Below are 17,502 nucleotides of genomic sequence, written 5' to 3'. Positions count from 1 at the left end.
TGGCTCTGGCCTTGGGCTCTTGGACTGGGACAGGGCATGTGCCCTCAGCGGGCTGGCCCGAGGAGTGCGCTGTGGCGGGCAGGGCGGGCGGAGACCAAGGCTCCCACCCTGCTGCAAGCCCCCCAGCGGGCAGGAGGGCCCCTTTCTTTCCCTCATGAGGAAGCGACCTGGCCGGACACCAACCCGGCAGTCAGAGCACCCCTCCACCAGTCTGAGCAGAGCCCCTTGCCCCACAGCGTCCACGGTGCCAGCCGCCCCCTGCAGCCTGGAGGAGTTCCCGTGTGCCTACGGTCACTGCATCCTTGACATCTACCGCTGCATTGGCGACGACGACTGTGGAGAGTGGTCAGATGAGTCCGACTGCTGTGAGCATCGGAGGGGCCGGGGGGGGGCCGGGCGGGGGCCGGGCGGGGGTGCGCTCCGGGTGGCTGGCACAGGTCCTGCCTTCTGGCCGGCGCTGGGGAGCTGTGCATGGACCGGCTGTGACGGGCGTGGTGTCTGCAGCCTCCCAGCAGCCCTGCCGCTCCGGGAGTTCATGTGTGGCAGGCCTGTGCATCAACGGGCTGGCGCTGTGATGGCGATGCCGACTGCGACGACCAGTCCGACGAGCACAACTGCAGTGAGTGGGGCCAGGCCTGGGGAGGCACACGGGGCCAGGGGCCAGCAGGACAGGACATTTTGCATGGCACCTCTGTGCACGTGGGCAGGTGTGCCCGCTCGAGGCACCAGTCCCAAAGGCCATGCCCCTAGTAGCGTCTGTCCTGGCCGTGTCCCCGCTGAGGGTCCTCAGGTGTCTCAAGACTGGTCCCGCCTACTGGTGATTTGCGCTGCAGGCGCCACCGGGGCCAGCCGTGATGCCAGGGTCAGGAAGACTGGCTCTGGCAGGGGCGCTGACATCAAGAGGCTTTGGGGGCAGGCGGAGTCTTGGGGCCAGCCCGTCACGAGGCCTCCGCTTTGCCCAGCCACCTGATGTGCACAACGGAACAGTTCCGCTGTCGGTCATGCCGCTGCGTCCGGCAGTCCTGGCACTGTGATGGGGAGGAAGACTGTGCAGACAACAGTGATGAAGAGAACTGCGAGAACACAGGTGGGGTCTCGCATCGCTGCCCCAGACCCCTGGCTGTGGTTGGGTGGGGTGGGGGTAGAGGCAGGCCTGGCTGCCTGTCCAGTGGGGCCGAGGCGGGCCTTTTTCAGTCCTGGACCATGGCCTGGGCCGCACCTGCCCTTCCCACTTACCAGGGCTGGACATAGGTGCGGTGCGGCCTGCAGCCCCGACCCAGAGCGTGATAAAGGGCTGCGCGGTCTGGTGGCCACTCACATTGCTGCACGCGTGCAGCTGCCTTCGCTGGGGCCGCGGCGGCTGACAGCCCCTCGCCCCCCCCATCCCCCCACCCCCGCTGCCGGTGCCCCTGCATGTCCCCTTCTCTTCTGCATGCTCCGCTTTCCCTCTGGGGCGTCGTGGGGAGAACAGGGCACGCTGCCATGGAGCTGCTTCCTGCCCAGGACCCCAGCCTTCCCGCCCCGAATCTCGTCTGTCTGGGGGATAACGGGCTCCCTTCCTCTGCGGACCCCAGCCTGCCCTGTGTGACCCTCCCCGCCTCCTTCCCTCCCCAGGAAGCCCCCAGTGTGCCTGGGACTAGTTCCTGTGTGGGAACGGGCACTGCATCGGGCAGCGGAAGCTGTGCAACGGGATTGACGACTGTGGGGACCACAGTAATGAGCACCCCCGCAGAGCTGCCGTGAGTGTCCCGAGGGCAGGCGGCTGAGCAGGGCCCTCACAGCCCAGGAGCCCTGTCTTGGCCTGGGGAAGGCCCAGGCGGCCATCGGTGGGGGACTGTGGTCTGTGCCCCCATCTCTGGCATGGTTGGCACAGGGCCCCAGACTGGAGAGGAGAGCTGCAGCGTCAACAACGGCGGCTGCACCCACAAGTGCCAGCTGGTGCGGGGGGCAGTGCAGTGCACCTGCCACACAGGCTATCGGCTCATGGAGGATGGACAAGCGTGCCAGGGTGAGCCGGCCCACCGGGAATGGGCCGCAGGCAGGTGGCTGGATCCCCTCAGGGTCAGGCCTTTGCTGGACCAGGCCTCATTTAATCCCCCCGGCAACCCTAAGAGGTGGGAACTGTCCCTCCCATTTCACAGATGGGGACACTGAGGCTCAGAGAGGTTAGGTAATTTATGAAGGCCACGCAGCTGGTGAGTGGCAGAGGATGGATTCCAGCCTAGGTGGAATCACTTGTAACACAGCCTGGCCAGGAGGGGGCACATGGGCGGGAACGCAGCTGGTGGCTTGGGACGGTGGAGGGGTGTGCTCCTGACCCTGCCTGCCCCTCCCAGATGTGAACGAATGTGCTGAGGAGGGGTACTGCAGCCAGGGCTGCACCAACAGCGAGGGGGCCTTCCAGTGCTGGTGCAAAGCGGGCTATGAGCTGTGTCCTGACCAGCGCAGCTGCAAGGGTCTGGGTAAGAGCGCTGGGTAAGGGTGCTGTGTAAGGGCGCTGGATGAGGGATGCGGGGCAGAGGGCACTGGGTAGAGGGCATGGTGAGGGGCGCTGGCGTTTGGCCAGGCGGGTACAGGGCTGGGCCTGGACGGGCCCAAGAAGCTGACCGAGCGGCGGAGCGACATCCATCTCAGTGTGGCGCAGAGGGAGCTGCCTTCCTGGCAAGACAGCCCTGCATGGGTGAGGGGCATCATCGGGGTCCCTCTCTCCCACTACTCCTGGAGAGCGCCTGCAGCCCGCTTGGTGGCCCGCACCCCCTGCCAGCTGGGGGGGGGGGGCGTGCCAAAGTGCCCCAGGGCGGCTCTGGAGCCCAGGCCCTTTCTGTGCGCGCCGCAGGGCGGAGCCGTCCTGTTGTTCGCCAACCGCATCGACATCCGGCAGGTGCTGCCGCACCGCCCCGAGTATACGCTGCTGCTCAACAACCTGGAGAACGCCATCGCCCTGGACTTCCACCACCGGCGTGGGCTCGTCTTCTGGTCGGACGTCACCCTGGACCGGATCCTGCGGGCCAGCCTCAACGGCAGCAGCGTGGAGGAAGTCGTGTCCACGGGGCTGGAGAGCCCAGGTGGGGTGGGCCCTGGGGATGGGACGGGGGCACTCAGAGCTCACAGAGCGGCCGCGGAAGAGGCCGAGGGGCAGTTGGCCAGTCGCGGGCAGCAGAACCTGTTTTTTCTTCCAGTGAAATCTTAGACGGACTCCAACATAGAAATACTGGTCAGCACGGACTCCCTTTGTAGGTCCAGAGCTGGCGCACAGCCCACGCCCACATCCGCCCATCACTGAGCTCAGTCCGTAAGCTCAGGAAGGCTTTTGATGAGTACAGTGATTTGAAATCAGAAGATCTGTGTGTGATGGTTACAATTTCCTATCAGGCTTAGCATCCAGTTTGTTCCCGAATTTCTTTTGCTAGGTCAGTTTTGAGAACATTCTGGCTGACCCAGATAATTGTATCTCAGTGTTCATGGATGAAAGGACATTGGCACTCACCTTGCAGCCTCAGGCTGTCGTACGCGTGGGTGAAGGGTGTCACCTTTGGTGCAGCTTCTGCAGTGCCTCTGCAGGACCTGAGGCCACAAATTGCAAACCCCTGAGACAGAGCAGGGCAGACCCGAGCCCGGGTGCAGCATGGTCGGCAGGGACGTGAAGGCACGGCCTTGGTTGGCTGCTTGACTTCTCTGCCCCCATTTCCTCCTCTTCATGGGAATTAGAGTCCCCACCTCACAGGGTTGCAGTAAGAATGAAATGAGTTAGTATATGCAGAATGGCTACAGCGACCTGGCCTCCTGTGGGCATTTGCTCTTGTTAGAGTAGCACGGGGGCCCAGGCTGAGCGGCTAACTGTGCCCCTGCCCTCTCACAGGGGCTTGGCTGTAGACTGGGTCCACGACAAACTCTACTGGACTGACTTGGGGACGTCAAGGATTGAGGTGGCCACCTGGACGGAGCCCACTGGAAGGTGCTGCTGTGGCAGAACCTCGAGAAGCCGGGCCATGCCTTGCACCCCATGGAAGGGTGAGTTGGGCAGTCAAGCTCCTGAGTCCCTCCTGAGACTTCTAGGGCATTCCCCAGGCCCATGGGCTCCCCCAGGGTGCCTTGGCGATGGGGACCCTGAACCGGACAGAGCTGGGTTGGGTCTTGGGTCTGCAGTGACCAGCTGTGTGACCCTGGGCTCATTGACCACTGTTTGCCTCAGTTTACTTATTTCTTAATTGATGCTAAAAGCATGTACCTGCCTCATAGTTGTATGATGATGAAATGAGATGATGTATTTGAAAAGGTTCATAATGCCCAGTAGGTAAGTTTTAGGTTCAGTATTTTACCATCGACTAACTTAAGGCTTAGGACAGTGTCCTCCCGTGCCTGGTACTCGGGAATTTTTTTTTTGATAAATGATGAATGTCCTGTCTAAAGACCCCTGAATTCAAGCTTTTGGAAAGCACCCTGTGGGTGAATGAGAAGGTCTCCCAGCTGCTGGGATCTGGTGTCTTTGCCATCTGGCTGCCGAGCCACTACCCTTGGGTGGCCTCTCGACTCTCCCACCCAGGACCATCTACTGGGACTGGGGCAACACACCACGCATCGAGGCCTCCAGCATGGACGGCTCGCGTGCCATGTCATCGCTGACACCCATCTCTTCTGGCCCAATGGCCTCACCATCGACTGCGCTAGCCGCATGTACTGGGTGGACGCCAAGCACCATGTCATCGAGAGGGCCAATCTGGACGGGAGTCACCGCAAGGCTGTCATCAGCCAGGGTAGGCCTGCCCCACCCCAGCCGCCCGTCCCGGCTACCCCTGCCTGCCCACCACCCACCCAGCCCTGGCTCCCGCCCCCCCACCTCCCGCCACCCCCTGGTCTGCCCACCCACCCACCCCGGCCTGCCCACCCTCCGTGGCACACTGAGATCTGGCACATCTCGCTGAGGTCTCACTGGGCCTCCCCAGGCCTGCCACACCCCTTCGCCATCACGGTGTTCGAGGACAGCCTGTACTGGACAGACTGGCACACCAAGAGCATCAACAGTGCCAACAAGTTCACGGGCAAGAATCAGGAAATCATTCGCAACAAGCTCCACTTCCCCATGGACATCCACACCTTACACCCCCAGCGCCAGCCTCCAGGTAAAAACACAAAGCGCCGCCCAAGGGGTGAGCCAGCGAAGCCCAGGGAGACGGGGTCTCTGGTGGTGCCCGAGAACCTCCCTTGCCCCGGTCCCTGCTGCCTTTGCCTCTGCTGCACTGAGGGTGGGACGTGGGCACGCCCCTCTGCTGGGCATGCGGGGCGGTGCAGCATGGATACTCATGAGACTCACCCTGCATCACTGCCCCACCTAATTCCTGAAAACATTTGTAGGACAACTCCTGGGTGCCAGGGACTCCCTGTGCTAGCAGCTGGGGCAGGTTGAAAAAATAATAAGACCTGATTCCTGCCTTCTAGCAGCATAGTGTGGCTAAACTCCTGCTTCCTACCCTGGCTCCATCTCACAAAACTTGGTCTCACTCAGTGCTCTTGCTCTGGGCTCTTTGAGCAGGAAAAAACCGCTGTGGAGACAACAATGGAGGCTGCATCCACCTCTGTCTACCCAGCAGGCAGAACTACACCTGCGCCTGCCCCACTGGCTTCCGCAAGATCAGCAGCCATGCCTGTGCCCAAAGTGAGTGGGTCTGGGCGCTGGCCTCAGCGTGGGGCCTGGGAGGGTGGGTGGAGGAACAAAGGACGGGGCCTTGAGGGATTGCCCGGTGTGGGAGGAGCCAGCCTCCTACCTAACACCTGGAGCGGAGGCATCTGAGGGGTGGGCTCTCCTAGGGCGAGGCTGAGACAGAGGCCCCAGCATCACTGAGGCCTCAAGCCTGGCTTGTCTGTCATTTCACCAGGTAGAATCTAGAAGCAGCAAGAAGGTACCAGGCCTTTCTAAACCAGGGCGCCAAAATCAGCATCTCCCATGATGCGTAGTATACATAGGTCTGGATAAATCCATGCCCAGTGAAAGACAGTGGACCTCCCTGCCTCCTGCGCCAGCTCCCTGGTCCCGCCCAGAGTTGCTGCTCTGACTTGCTTTGGGCTCCTGCAGGGTTGCTGCTCTGAGGGGTGGCCTGGTGTAATTCAGAGCCATGCAGGTGACTTTTCCTAGGACTGTCCTACCCAGAGAGGTGTGATTCAGCTTGTTGCACGACCAGAGAGGGGTCTGGGTACTTCCTCACACATCAGCAGCTGCTGTTCTACTTTGTACCCCACTGACCCTCTCATCTTGGGTTAAAATAAAATTCTCTTGGGATCTGGGTCCTTTCCAAAGAGCAAGATTAGGGAAAAATTCCAGAGGAACCGGATAATATTGATTCAACACACATGGATTGAGAACCTGGTGTCCTGCTCTGAGGTTTTCCCTTGTGTTCTTTTGTGCCCGGCTCATCTCATGCTGTCTTAGTGAGACATAAGAGATTGTCCCAGGAGCTTCCCTTTAAGGGTTTCCCAGAGCTTGAGAGAAGAGGATTGATATTACTAGGCAGAAATTACCTTTCTAGACAGAAGTCTTCGCTGGGAGCCCACTCAGAACAGGAGAGGCAGAGGGTAGGGAAGAGCAAGGGGGAAAAGTTTCAGGGGAGTGGCCAAAGCTCTGTCGCTGGAGCCAGACAGACTGGATTCAAGTCCCAGCTCTGGGGCTTTGTGGCCATGTCGTGCTGGCCTGTTCGCCTTCTCTAGAAAGTAGGAACAAGAATAGTATGTCTCCCAAAGGGTTGGTGTGAGGGAAGGAGACCAGACAAGTCAAGCAGCAAGCAGGGCATGACAGAGAGTGTGTGCCCAGAAATAGTCACTCTTGGCTAAAGCTGTAGAGAGAAAAGCAGGGAGAAGGGCTCTAGCTGATGGAGTAGAATGGCAGAAACTCAAAGCAGATACCAAGGCCAGAGAAGTGGTGGGGGGGTGGGCAGTGAGCCGGCCAGTGCACTAGGGGATGGGAGAAAACAACTAGGAGAGAGAAATGGAGAGGAGAACCACCAGACATGCTTCGGGGCCCTGGGCAGAACCTGTTTCCCTTTGATCCGAAGTGCTGACTCTGCCGCGTGGGCTGCCCGTGTCCTGAGGGGCCTGCGTGTGCCGAGCAGGGGACCGGGGCCGGCGGTGTGACTGAGCCGATGCCACACAGGCCAGCACCTGTGTCTGCCACTGTTACTGGATTTAGAGCATTAAAAGGAGACCCCTTTGGCCTTTGATCAGGTCTTGACAAGTTCCTGCTTTTTGCCCGAAGGATGGACATCCGTCGGATCAGCTTTGACACAGAGGACCTGTCTGATGATGTCATCCCACTGACCGACATTTGCAGTGCTGTGGCCCTTGACTGGGACTCCGGGGATGACTACGTGTACTGGACGGATGTCAGCACTGACACCATTATCAGGGCCAAGTGGGATGGGATGGGCCAGGAGGTTAGGGCTCCACAGGGCGGCCCGCGAGGGCGGGTGCACATGGGGATGGCAGCCGCCCTCCAGGACGAGGGCTCCCCTGCCTTCTCCAGACCTGGGGCCAGGCTGAGTGTGTGCCCAGAGATGGAGCGAAAGTACAGGTGGTGACAGAGCTTTGCTTCCTGCCCAGGTGGTAGTGGACACCAGTTTGGGGAGCCCTGCAGGCCTGGCCATTGACTGGGTCACCAACAAGCTGTACTGGATGGATGCAGGTGTGTGCAGGGCGGCACTGCGGCTGTGGGTGCCCGCCGCTTTGGGAGTCCTCTTATTTAAGATGCTGGCCTCGGGCTGAATGGACCCCTATGCCCATCCCGACCGCACTTCTCGGCCTGAGTCCCTGGTGGGTCAGGAACGACTGGGCTGCTACAGAGCTGCAATCAAAGCTCAGTCCTGGAGTTGTGGCATTTGCCAGTCAAACGGCAGCTACTTCTCCTGTGCAGATGGTGGTGGGGGGCGGGGGTGTTTTAAAGCATTTCAGAGGAGGAATCTAGGGCCCTGTGGGTTTTCTGTCCCTCGCTGTCTGGGTAAAACAGGTATTTGTTTTCTCGCCTGGTAGGCATGGCAGGCAGGGAGACACCTCAAACCACGGCTATTCCAAGGGTGATCCCTGGCTCAGGAACACCGGCAGCACCCAGGAACTTGTTAGAAATGCAAAATTTGGTGTCCCACCCTAGACGTACTGAATCATTATCTTGAGATTCTGAGCCCAGAGTCTTTGGGTTCTTATGCACACACGAGTTTGGGCGTCATCTCCTTAAGCAAGAAAGCAGGACCAGTTGCTGGAGCTGGGGAAGCCTTGCGTTTCTAAGAAAAGGACTGGTCAGCTCCCTGAATTTCCTCTTGCAACTGGATTCCCTAGCTAGCCGGGCCATCTGTGAAAGCACACTTCTGCGCATCGCCTGCACGGCAGGTGGGAGGTGAGTGAGGGGCGGGACTGAGGTCACTGCCTTTGCTTCCCCAGGTACGGACCGCATTGAGGTGGCCAACACCGGTGGCAGCATGCGCACCGTGCTAGTCTGGGAGAACCTCGACCACCCCCGGGACATAGTGGTGGAGCCCGTGGATGGGTGAGCACCTGCCCCGCCACCCCCCGTGGCCCGGGGATGAGGGAGGGCGCCCCGAGGCTGGGGGGCGGCGGCAGCCACATGGCTAGTGGCAGCCCTGTCTCCTCTGCAACAAGGAAACCCTTGACATTTCTTCAGCTTTTGGGGGGAAGGGGAAGGGACGTTGGCTCCCAAAAGTAACTCATTGTAAAAAAATAATGTTAAACCTGTAGAAAGTGAAAATTCCCTATAATCTCATTCTCCAGCAATAACCATTGTTAATCATTTAGGGTATTTTTCCCAGCTTTTTTTCTAAGTGTACATGTACATGTGGTGGTGGTGGTCTGGGTCTTACAACTTTTTCACTTTTCTGTGTCTTGGTTATCTTTCCATTTGATCATATTGGTGTGCCTTGTTCTTTTTAACGATGGCTTATATAGTGTTCTGTTAAATCCCTGCGTTGTCATTATTTAACAGATCCAGTCGAAAATATTTCTTCCTCCCCATTTTCACCTCTCCTCTTTCTTTATTCTGAAAAAGGCCTTATTTGCTGACCACTCCCTGAGCAGTGGGTGCTGCCTTTCTAAAACCCTGGGTGCCTTTGGGGAGTGGCAGAGGGTGTGAGGGTGGCAAGGGGTGCCTGAGCCAGGGCTGGGCTGGGAGCAGAGCCGGGAGCGGGGGCAGCTGTGGCGGCAGAAGCCCTGCAGCCCTGACTCCCCACCAGGTCCTGACACGAAGGTGCATAAGGCCTCCCTTACCTGTGTCCAGGTACATGTATACTGGACTGACTGGGGGGCGAGCCCCAAGATTGAAAGAGCTGGCATGGACGCATCTGGCCGCCAGGTCATTGTCGCATCTAATCTGACCTGGCCTAATGGACTGGCCATTGAATACGGGTCTCAGCGGCTGTACTGGGTAGATGCCGGCATGAAGACAATTGAGTTCTCTGGGCTGGATGGCAGCCAGAGGAAGGTAAGGCTGGCACAAGCAGCCTCCAGGGCCCTGGGACTGCAGAGCACCCCACTGGCTAGCAATGATGGCAGCTGGGGGACACAGGTCCTGGGAGAGTGGGCAGGTGCTGCTTCCTTGGGGTGCTGCTGCCCGGTGGGTGCCGTTGGCTGCTGGCGAAAGGAAACGGGGGATATGTCTGGATTGTGGGCGGGAGACCACTGCACAGACCCTTCTAATGACCACCATAACCAACACTAATTAATCACCAACTGCATATTGGGCCCAGGATCTCAGTCTCTCCACCCCCCCTTTTATTTTTGTTTATATTACTGTGTGTCTTGGTATAATTTCAAAGTTACAGAAATGTTGTAAGATGAGTAAAAAAAAACCAATAACTAACATTTTGCCATACCAGCTTTACCATTCTCTCTCTCTCCCTGCCTTCCCTTTTCTCTCTCTGTCTCTCTCTATATATGTATATAATTTTTTTTCTGAACCATCTGAGATTAAGTTGGAGACATCTTCCCCTTGATCCTAAATATTTCAACACATATTTCCTACGTGCATAGATTGTTTTACATCACCACAGTACAAGTTTTAAAATCAGGGAATTTAGCATTGATATGACTCTAACCCATACTCCACATTTGAATTCACCACCAATTGTTCCAATGTCCCTTAGAGCTTTGCTTCCCTTTCTTTCTGTCTTCCTTGGTCCAGGATCCAGTCCAGAGTCACCCACTGTTTAGTGGCCGTCTCTTTTTAATCTCTAATCGGGGACACTTCCTCAGCCTTTCTGTTATGTCTTTCTTGACCTTTGCATTTTTAAAGAGTAAAATCCAGTTCTTTTGTAGAATATCCTTCAATTTAGATTTGTCTTATCCCGATTAGATTTAGATGATGCCTTTTTGGCAGCAGTGAGTGAAGTTGTGTCCTGACGTCTCAGCCTCCTCATAGAGGCATGATGCTGGTTTGTCCCATTGTTGGTGATTTTATCTTTGATTGCTGGATTAAGATGGTGTCCACTGGAAAGTTGCTCTTTTTCCTTTTAGAATTAGTAATGTGGAGAGCTTCTATGCTGTAAACTGCATACAGTCTCTTTCCGTCCACCCACCCCCACCCCACCCCCACCCCGTCCCTGGTGCCAGCCTCCACCAGTTAAGTGGCAGGTTTATCTCCAGCACCTGCTGAAGGCTGCCCGTGGGCTCACGGCAGAGCTGCCTTCGGCTCTGCCCCGGACCCTCCTGGGGTCACCCTGTCCTGGGCCTGCAGGTGCTGATCGGGAGCCAGCTCCCCCACCCATTCGGGCTGACCCTTCATGGGGAGCGCATCTACTGGACCGACTGGCAGACCAAGAGCATTGAGAGCGCCGACCGGCGGACGGGCCGGGGACGGGAGACACTGCAGGAGAACCTGGACAGCCTCATGGACATCCACGTCTTCCACGCCGCGGCCCCAGGTGGGCCCCCCGGCCAGCTCTGGCTTTGAACCCAGCTTCTCTTCACTGACCGCCCTCTTCCCCCTACCCAGTGTCCACACCGTGTGCGCTGGAGAATGGCGGCTGTAGCCACCTCTGTCTTCGGTCCCCGAATCCCCCTGGCTTTAGTTGCACCTGCCCCACAGGCATCAACTTGCTGCCAGATGGCAAGACCTGTTCGCCAGGTGAGTCAGAGCATCACACACCTGCAGAGAGCCTTCTGGGGGGTGCGGCTCTCTTTCCTTGCAGATGGGCTCTAGGTGGTCTGAGAAGCCCTGTGGTTCCTGGAACTTCTAGAGGCTTAGGGGAGAGACTGGGGGGGGGGTGCGTTTAGAAAGGGGAGAGGCCCAGAGGAGCAGGTGCACTGGACTGGAGGCAGGGGTCCAACTGGCCCAGGTGGTGATCTTGTGCCTGTTAGGAAAAGGTGCTCCTTCCTTAAGACGTTTTCCTTTTATCTGTCGGAAAATGTCATAATATAATGACTTGATTAAAAGAAGATATTTTACTTCCACCTGCCCCGAAATGGTCATAGTAAACATAAAATGCACCTTGTGTGCAATGAAAGTGGCGCCCTGCCCCCTTGGGTGTGGCCCTTTGTGGTCATGCAATAAGCACAGCTTAATGGCAGCCTCTGCATGGCTGCATTTGGAACCTGACACGCTGGGAATTTGGAGTAAGAAAGGAGCTGTGCATCGTGCCTCTCAGGCTGTGAGAAAGTCTTCTGGGGTCTTTCCTCCATTTCTGAAGCTCTGTAGCAGAGGGTCCTTCCTCGAGACCTGCTCCCATGATGTTAGTAAACAGCGGCCATCTCCTGAGCCCTTCTGTGCCAGCGCCGGGGCTAGGCACTTCCTGCACGTGAATTCTTTCAGTCTTCAGAGCTGCCCTGTTCTAGTCTCCATTTGAATAGCTCTCCCTGGATCGCAGACCGTTGGCTGGCCTGAGCCCAGCTCCTCTCGATGGCCACAGTCAGGGGCATGCCCCCTCTTCTGTCCATCACGCAGGCATGAGCAGCTTCCTCATCTTCCAGGAGAGTAGACGTCCGCGTGGTCTCTTGGACATCCCTTATTTTGCCGACGTGGTGGTGCCGTCAACATTACCATGAAGAACGCCATCGCCATCAGGGTGGACCCCCAGGAGGGTCTGTGTGGGCCCCTCCCGCCCCCACCCCACAGCTGCCACGGCCCTCTGCCTCCCGTGCCCCTGGCCCCACCCTCCCCTGCCCCGCGGGCTCCCTGCCCATCTCTGCCTGCAGCCGCCCCACTAGCCATCCCACTCCAGCATTTCTGCGCCTCCCTCGGTTTCCCTGCCTGAGCTGAGCCTCCCCACAGGCAAGGTGTACTGGACCGACAGCACGCTGCACCGGATCAGCGCGCCAGCCTGGACGGCTCATGGCACGAGGACATTGTCACCACAGTGGGGCCTCCTCCCAGCCCGGCCCCACCCGCCGAGCTCCGCAGTGCCCTGCAGTGCCCGCCCATCGAAGTGGGAGCTAGTGTGCGCTTGACTCCCCACAGGGCTGCAGACCACAGATGGGCTCGCGGTGGACGCCATTGGCAGGAAGGTGTACTGGACGGACACGGGAACCAACCGGATCGAAGTGGGCAGCCTGGACGGGTCCATGCGGAAGGTGCTGGTGTGGCAGGACCTCGACAGCCCGCGGGCCATCGCGCTGTTCCACGAGATGGGGTGAGGCGGGGCCAGGGAGGAGCACACCGTGGGCTGGGGGGGCAGGCTGTTCCTGGAAAGCCCTGGACGGACCTCCCTGGGCTGTTTGTTCCCTGTGACTTCTGTTTGGGTGGCAGTGGAAAGTACAGGGTCAGGTCAAAAGTGTGGGCCTTGGAGTCAGGAAACCAGAGTTCAAATTCCTTCTCCGTTTCTTAACCGCGTCCCCTTGGGCCCACCATGTAACCTCTTGCTGGCCAGGTTCCATGCCTGCGAACAGGTGCTGGTGAAAGTGCCTCCTTTGCAGGACCTGAGGAAGAGTCAGGGAGACGGCCATGTAAAGCACTTTGCGCAGCGTCTCGGGCACTCCCCGCGCTCCAGGGAAAGGGTGGCCGTGCGTGTCACCAGCTGCTTTCCTTCCTCGCCCAGGCTCATGTACTGGACAGACTGGGGGAGAACGCCAAGCTCGAGCGGTCTGGCATGGACGGTTCAGACCGCACTGTGCTCATCAGCAACAACCTGGGGTGGCCCAACGGGCTGACTGTGGACAAGGCCAGCTCCCAGCTGCTCTGGGCTGATGCCCACACGAGGTGAGAGCCCTGCCGGCCATGGCTGGGGCCTGGGAGCCGGGCGAGGTGGGCATCCTGATGGCCACCTCTGTCCTCCCCTTCCTCTCCAGCGAATCGAGACGGCTGACCTGAACGGGGACAACCGGCATACGCTGGTGTCCCCCGTGCAGCACCCTACGGCCTCACCCTGCTCGGCTCCTACATCTACTGGACAGACTGGCAGACCCGCAGCATCCACCGGGCCGACAAGCGCACGGGCAGCAACGTCATCCTGGTCAGGTCCAACCTGCCGGGCCTCATGGACATCCAGGCTGTGGACCGTGCCCAGCCGCTGGGTGAGCAGACCCCACGGGCTAGGCCGGAGTCCTGGAGCGTTCTAGGGGCAGCTCGACATCACAGCTGTCCCAGAACATAGGGGCTCCTTCACACCAAAGGCAGAGCCCCTCAGCCCCTCCGGGGTCTGTGGTCCACCTCGGTGTGACCACAGTTACACCTGCCTTCCGATGACCCGCTGCTTCTTCTGCCTCATCTCTGCCAAGCACAACACCCTGCCTCCTAGACAAGCAGAGAATCAGCTGCACGAAACCAGGGCCTTTTTAAAGATGCAGCCAGTCTTCCAGGTTGGGTGTGAAAACTTGTGCCTCTTGCTCTCATCACCAGGTTTCAACAAGTGCGGCTCCAGAAATGGTGGCTGCTCCCACCTCTGCCTGCCTCGGCCTTCTGGCTTCTCCTGTGCCTGCCCCACGGGCATCCAGCTGAAGGGAGATGGGAGAACGTGTGACCCCGCTCCTGAGACCTACTTGCTCTTCTCCAGCCGCGGCGCCATCCGGCGCATCTCGCTAGACACCAGTGACCATACGGATGTGCACGTCCCTGTCCCTGAGCTCAACAACGTGATCTCCCTGGACTACGACAGCGTGGACGGGAAGGTCTACTACACAGACGTGTTCCTCGATGTCATCAGGTAGGAGGGGTCCCCGAGGCCCCTGGGGACGCAGACCTGCCTCCGATCTCTGATGGGGAGGCTGTGTTTTACGCTGACCTCTAAATGCACTGAAATGGTTTAGCAATTTGGATTGTGAGTCCTACTCCTGATTTAGCTCGCTTTGTAGTGTTGTCACTTAGAGAATAGTCTCAAACTGGTGGACTTGCTTAAAATTTACGTGAAAGTCCGGTGTGTTAAAAAATAAAGTCAGGCTGGGGCCGTGGAGCTTTCCACCCCTACCGCCAAGCTCGAGGGAGCACCAAGGATCCTCTAGGACTCACTGATGGGTGAGCCTTGTAGCTGAACCAGCGTCTGTGTGGTAGTGTAGGAGCCTGTGGTGTGGACAGGGATTTTGTTTTATCTTTCAGTTTTAGTATTCTCAAAATATTTGGCCCAGACTAGGTGAGGACTAGGCCATCCTGCCCCCATAGGGTGTTTGCCATGGCAGGGGTTGTGACGTGGAAGGACGGTGGCTTCTCCTTTGCTGTCCTTGAGGGGTGCAGCAGAACCCCATGCTGGGGGGGCGAGGGGTACATGTTACCTAGAGAAGTCCCCCAAGTGACTGCGGCACCCCCCGACCCTGAGGTGGGAACTCCTGGTGTAGGACCACCGTGAAAACGCACAGGTAGATTTTGAAATGTCTCCCTTTCCAATGGTCACCCGCTCGCAGGCCTCGCCTCTTGGAAGGTGTGTGGGGCCTGGTTAACCTGCCTTCTGGCAAGACGCCACCCAGCCCCTCCATCCGGCCTGCAGGAAGTGTCCCGCCCAGCTCCTCCAGCAGTTGGCAGGAAGTGCCCCGCCCCCTCCATCGGGCCAGCAGGAAGTGCCCCACCCAGCTCCTCCATCCGGCCAGCAGGAAGTGCCCCGCCCAGCCCCTCCATCCGGCCAGCAGGAAGTGCCCCGCCCACTCCTCCATCCGGCCAGCAGGAAGTGCCCCGCCCAGCTCCTCCATGCAGTTGGCAGGAAGTGCCCCGCCCCCTCCCTTTCATCCGGCCAGCAGGAAGTGCCCCGCCCAGCTCCTCCATCCAGTTGGCAGGAGTGCCCCAGCCCCGCCCCCCCTCCATCCGGCCTGCAGGAAGTGCCCCGCCCCCTCCATCGGGCCAGCAGGAAGTGCCCCACCCAGCTCCTCCATCCGGCCAGCAGGAAGTGTCCCGCCCAGCTCCTCCATGCAGTTGGCAGGAAGTGCCCCGCCCCCTCCATCCGGCCAGCAGGAAGTGTCCCGCCTGCAGGAAGTGCCCCGCCCCCTCCATCCGGCCTGCAGGAAGTGCCCCGCCCCCTCCATCCGGCCCACAGGAAGTGTCCCAGCCCAGCTCCTCCGTCCGGTTGGCAGGAAGTGCCCTGCCCCTCCCTTTCATCCGGCCGCAGGAAGAGCCCCACCCAGCCCCCCCTCCATCCGTCAGAAAGTGCCCCGCCTCTAGGCTAGGCGTTCACTCGTCAGCTCTGCAGACATTTGACTGAGTCCCTAGTTTGCTCAGAGCCCAGGACGATACTGATGGGGATTTGGTCTCTGCCATACAGAGCTTACAGTCTGGCGGGGTCCAGTTTGAGAGCATGGACTAGCGGGTTTCGGTCTGTGCTGGTCAGTCTGCTCACTCTTCCTGCCGTGGGCTGTTCCCAAGGCGAGCAGATCTGAATGGCAGCAACATGGAGACTGTGATCGGGCATGGGCTGAAGACCACTGACGGGCTGGCAGTGGACTGGGTGGCCAGGAACCTGTACTGGACAGACACGGGCCGGAACACCATTGAGGCTTCACGGTTGGATGGTTCCTGCCGCAGGGTGCTGGTCAACCACAGCCTAGACGAGCCCCGGGCCATTGCTGTCTTCCCCAGGAAGGGGTACGTCTGTGGCCAGCACAAGGGATGCTAGGGAGGAAGTTCCTGGAAGAGGGGCCCTTGGGGTTTTCTCTGTGTGATGGCGTGGGTGGTTTCCCACGTCCTTGGGACGCCGGCGTCCTGTGCCGCCGTGATGGCAGCATGTTGTGTCTCAGGTACCTCTTCTGGACGGACTGGGGTCACATCGCCAAGATTGAACGGGCACACCTGGACGGCTCTGAGCGCAAAGTCCTCATCAACACAGCCCTGGGCTGGCCCAATGGCCTCACCCTGGACTACGATGCCCGCAGGTGGGCCTCTGTCCCAGACCACCTCCTGCAAGATGGACGGGTAGAGAGGGGGTTGAGGTGGAAGTAGAAGGATAGTGAACTCCTTGGCAGGTAAGGAAGAGGAAGCAATGAGAAGGAAGAAGGAGCTTGGGTTCTTAGAGTTTGGGTTGCTGAATCCAACCTCAGTCTTCTCCTGGGTGTGTTTGGCTGGTTTTCGGGGTGTTCAATGTGAGTGCCTTTAGCAGGCACATCTGGCCTGGCCACGGGCCTCACTATCCCTGTCTACTTCAGGGCTGACCTTTGTCTTTATTACTATTCTGGGCCCTTAGGCGTGAGAATTTACAGCTCCTGCCCGAGGTGAAGGGAGCCGGAGGGCAAGAGAAGAGGGTAAAAGGGGCTTTGAAGCAAGCCTGTTCCCTTCTCTCCTCCAGAAGGGAAAAGCACCAAAGCCACCTGAAGAGTGGCAGGTTTGTCCCCTTCCTTTAGCTTCAGTGGGGTCCTGTAGGCTGACGTGTCTTCTTAAGGCTTTCTAAGGAATCCGGGCTTAGATTCTGAGTGTGGGCAGTGAAGGGTCATCAAGCTGCTGAAGGTGATGCTGGGCGGTGGCTGCCCTGCAGTCCTGACCTTCTGCCCCTGCCCGGAACAGCTGTGGCCCCCACCGCTTACAAATCACCAGCTACCCTTTTCTTCTTTGGGATTTGCAGCACCTCTCATCAGAGACTTCCTGACTGCGCCAGTGTTGGCTCAGGAGGGGCCGACGGCGGTCTGGGGGATGGGGCAGGGGGACACCTGGGTTCCCATAAGCCTTTGGCGCCCGTGTTGCTCTCCTTGTCTTTGCAGGATCTACTGGGTGGACGCACACTGGACCGGATAGAGAGCGCGGACCTCAATGGGAGGCTGCGGCAGGTGGTGGTCAGCCACGTGGCCCACCCCTTTGCCCTCACCCAGGTGCCGGCTTAGGAGGGATACTGCGCCCCTCCTTGGCTGGGGGTTCCTTGGGTTTGGGTCGGCATCCTCAGCCCCGGGGCTGCTCCACCCCCCCACGCCCATGTTCTAGGACTCGGACATTAGTGGACGGAATCTGTGGAGCTTGTTGCCAGGAAGGTGCCTGGCTGTGTGCGAGTGGCCGTGGAGGACCCGCTCTGTGAGGCCTGGGCCCAGGAACGTGCATCTTAAGTGCCCCAAGTGACCTCAGGTGCTCCCGAGTCGGGCTGAGGCAGTGCAGTAGTGGCAGTGGGGTTAGGGTTAGAGCTT

General features: G+C 59.1%; 1 protein-coding gene across 1 annotated transcript in view; it reads left to right on the top strand.

The window, feature by feature from the left end:
- Positions 1-17,502, top strand: part of LRP4 (LDL receptor related protein 4) — a 40,893-nt gene that overhangs the window by 6,113 nt on the left and 17,278 nt on the right. The window contains 34 exon segments of the mRNA XM_077114794.1: positions 237-365; positions 505-559; positions 561-623; positions 963-1,087; positions 1,615-1,743; positions 1,874-2,008; positions 2,337-2,462; positions 2,577-3,065; positions 3,859-3,930; positions 3,933-4,011; positions 4,544-4,605; positions 4,608-4,754; positions 4,944-5,120; positions 5,531-5,653; positions 7,213-7,421; positions 7,588-7,669; positions 8,419-8,526; positions 9,273-9,472; positions 10,724-10,922; positions 10,982-11,113; positions 11,930-12,013; positions 12,016-12,066; positions 12,257-12,292; positions 12,295-12,341; positions 12,418-12,614; positions 13,020-13,042; positions 13,045-13,177; positions 13,266-13,330; positions 13,333-13,494; positions 13,820-14,123; positions 15,764-15,982; positions 16,135-16,269; positions 17,089-17,108; positions 17,111-17,196. Of these exon segments, the coding sequence (XP_076970909.1) occupies positions 237-365; positions 505-559; positions 561-623; positions 963-1,087; positions 1,615-1,743; positions 1,874-2,008; positions 2,337-2,462; positions 2,577-3,065; positions 3,859-3,930; positions 3,933-4,011; positions 4,544-4,605; positions 4,608-4,754; positions 4,944-5,120; positions 5,531-5,653; positions 7,213-7,421; positions 7,588-7,669; positions 8,419-8,526; positions 9,273-9,472; positions 10,724-10,922; positions 10,982-11,113; positions 11,930-12,013; positions 12,016-12,066; positions 12,257-12,292; positions 12,295-12,341; positions 12,418-12,614; positions 13,020-13,042; positions 13,045-13,177; positions 13,266-13,330; positions 13,333-13,494; positions 13,820-14,123; positions 15,764-15,982; positions 16,135-16,269; positions 17,089-17,108; positions 17,111-17,196 (4,403 nt within the window).

Source organism: Tamandua tetradactyla, chromosome 8 (genome assembly GCF_023851605.1).
Source record: "Tamandua tetradactyla isolate mTamTet1 chromosome 8, mTamTet1.pri, whole genome shotgun sequence".
In the NCBI taxonomy this organism is placed as follows: domain Eukaryota; kingdom Metazoa; phylum Chordata; class Mammalia; order Pilosa; family Myrmecophagidae; genus Tamandua; species Tamandua tetradactyla.
The sequence above is the reverse complement of the archived record's forward strand: the minus strand, read 5'-3'. Positions and strand labels throughout refer to the sequence as shown.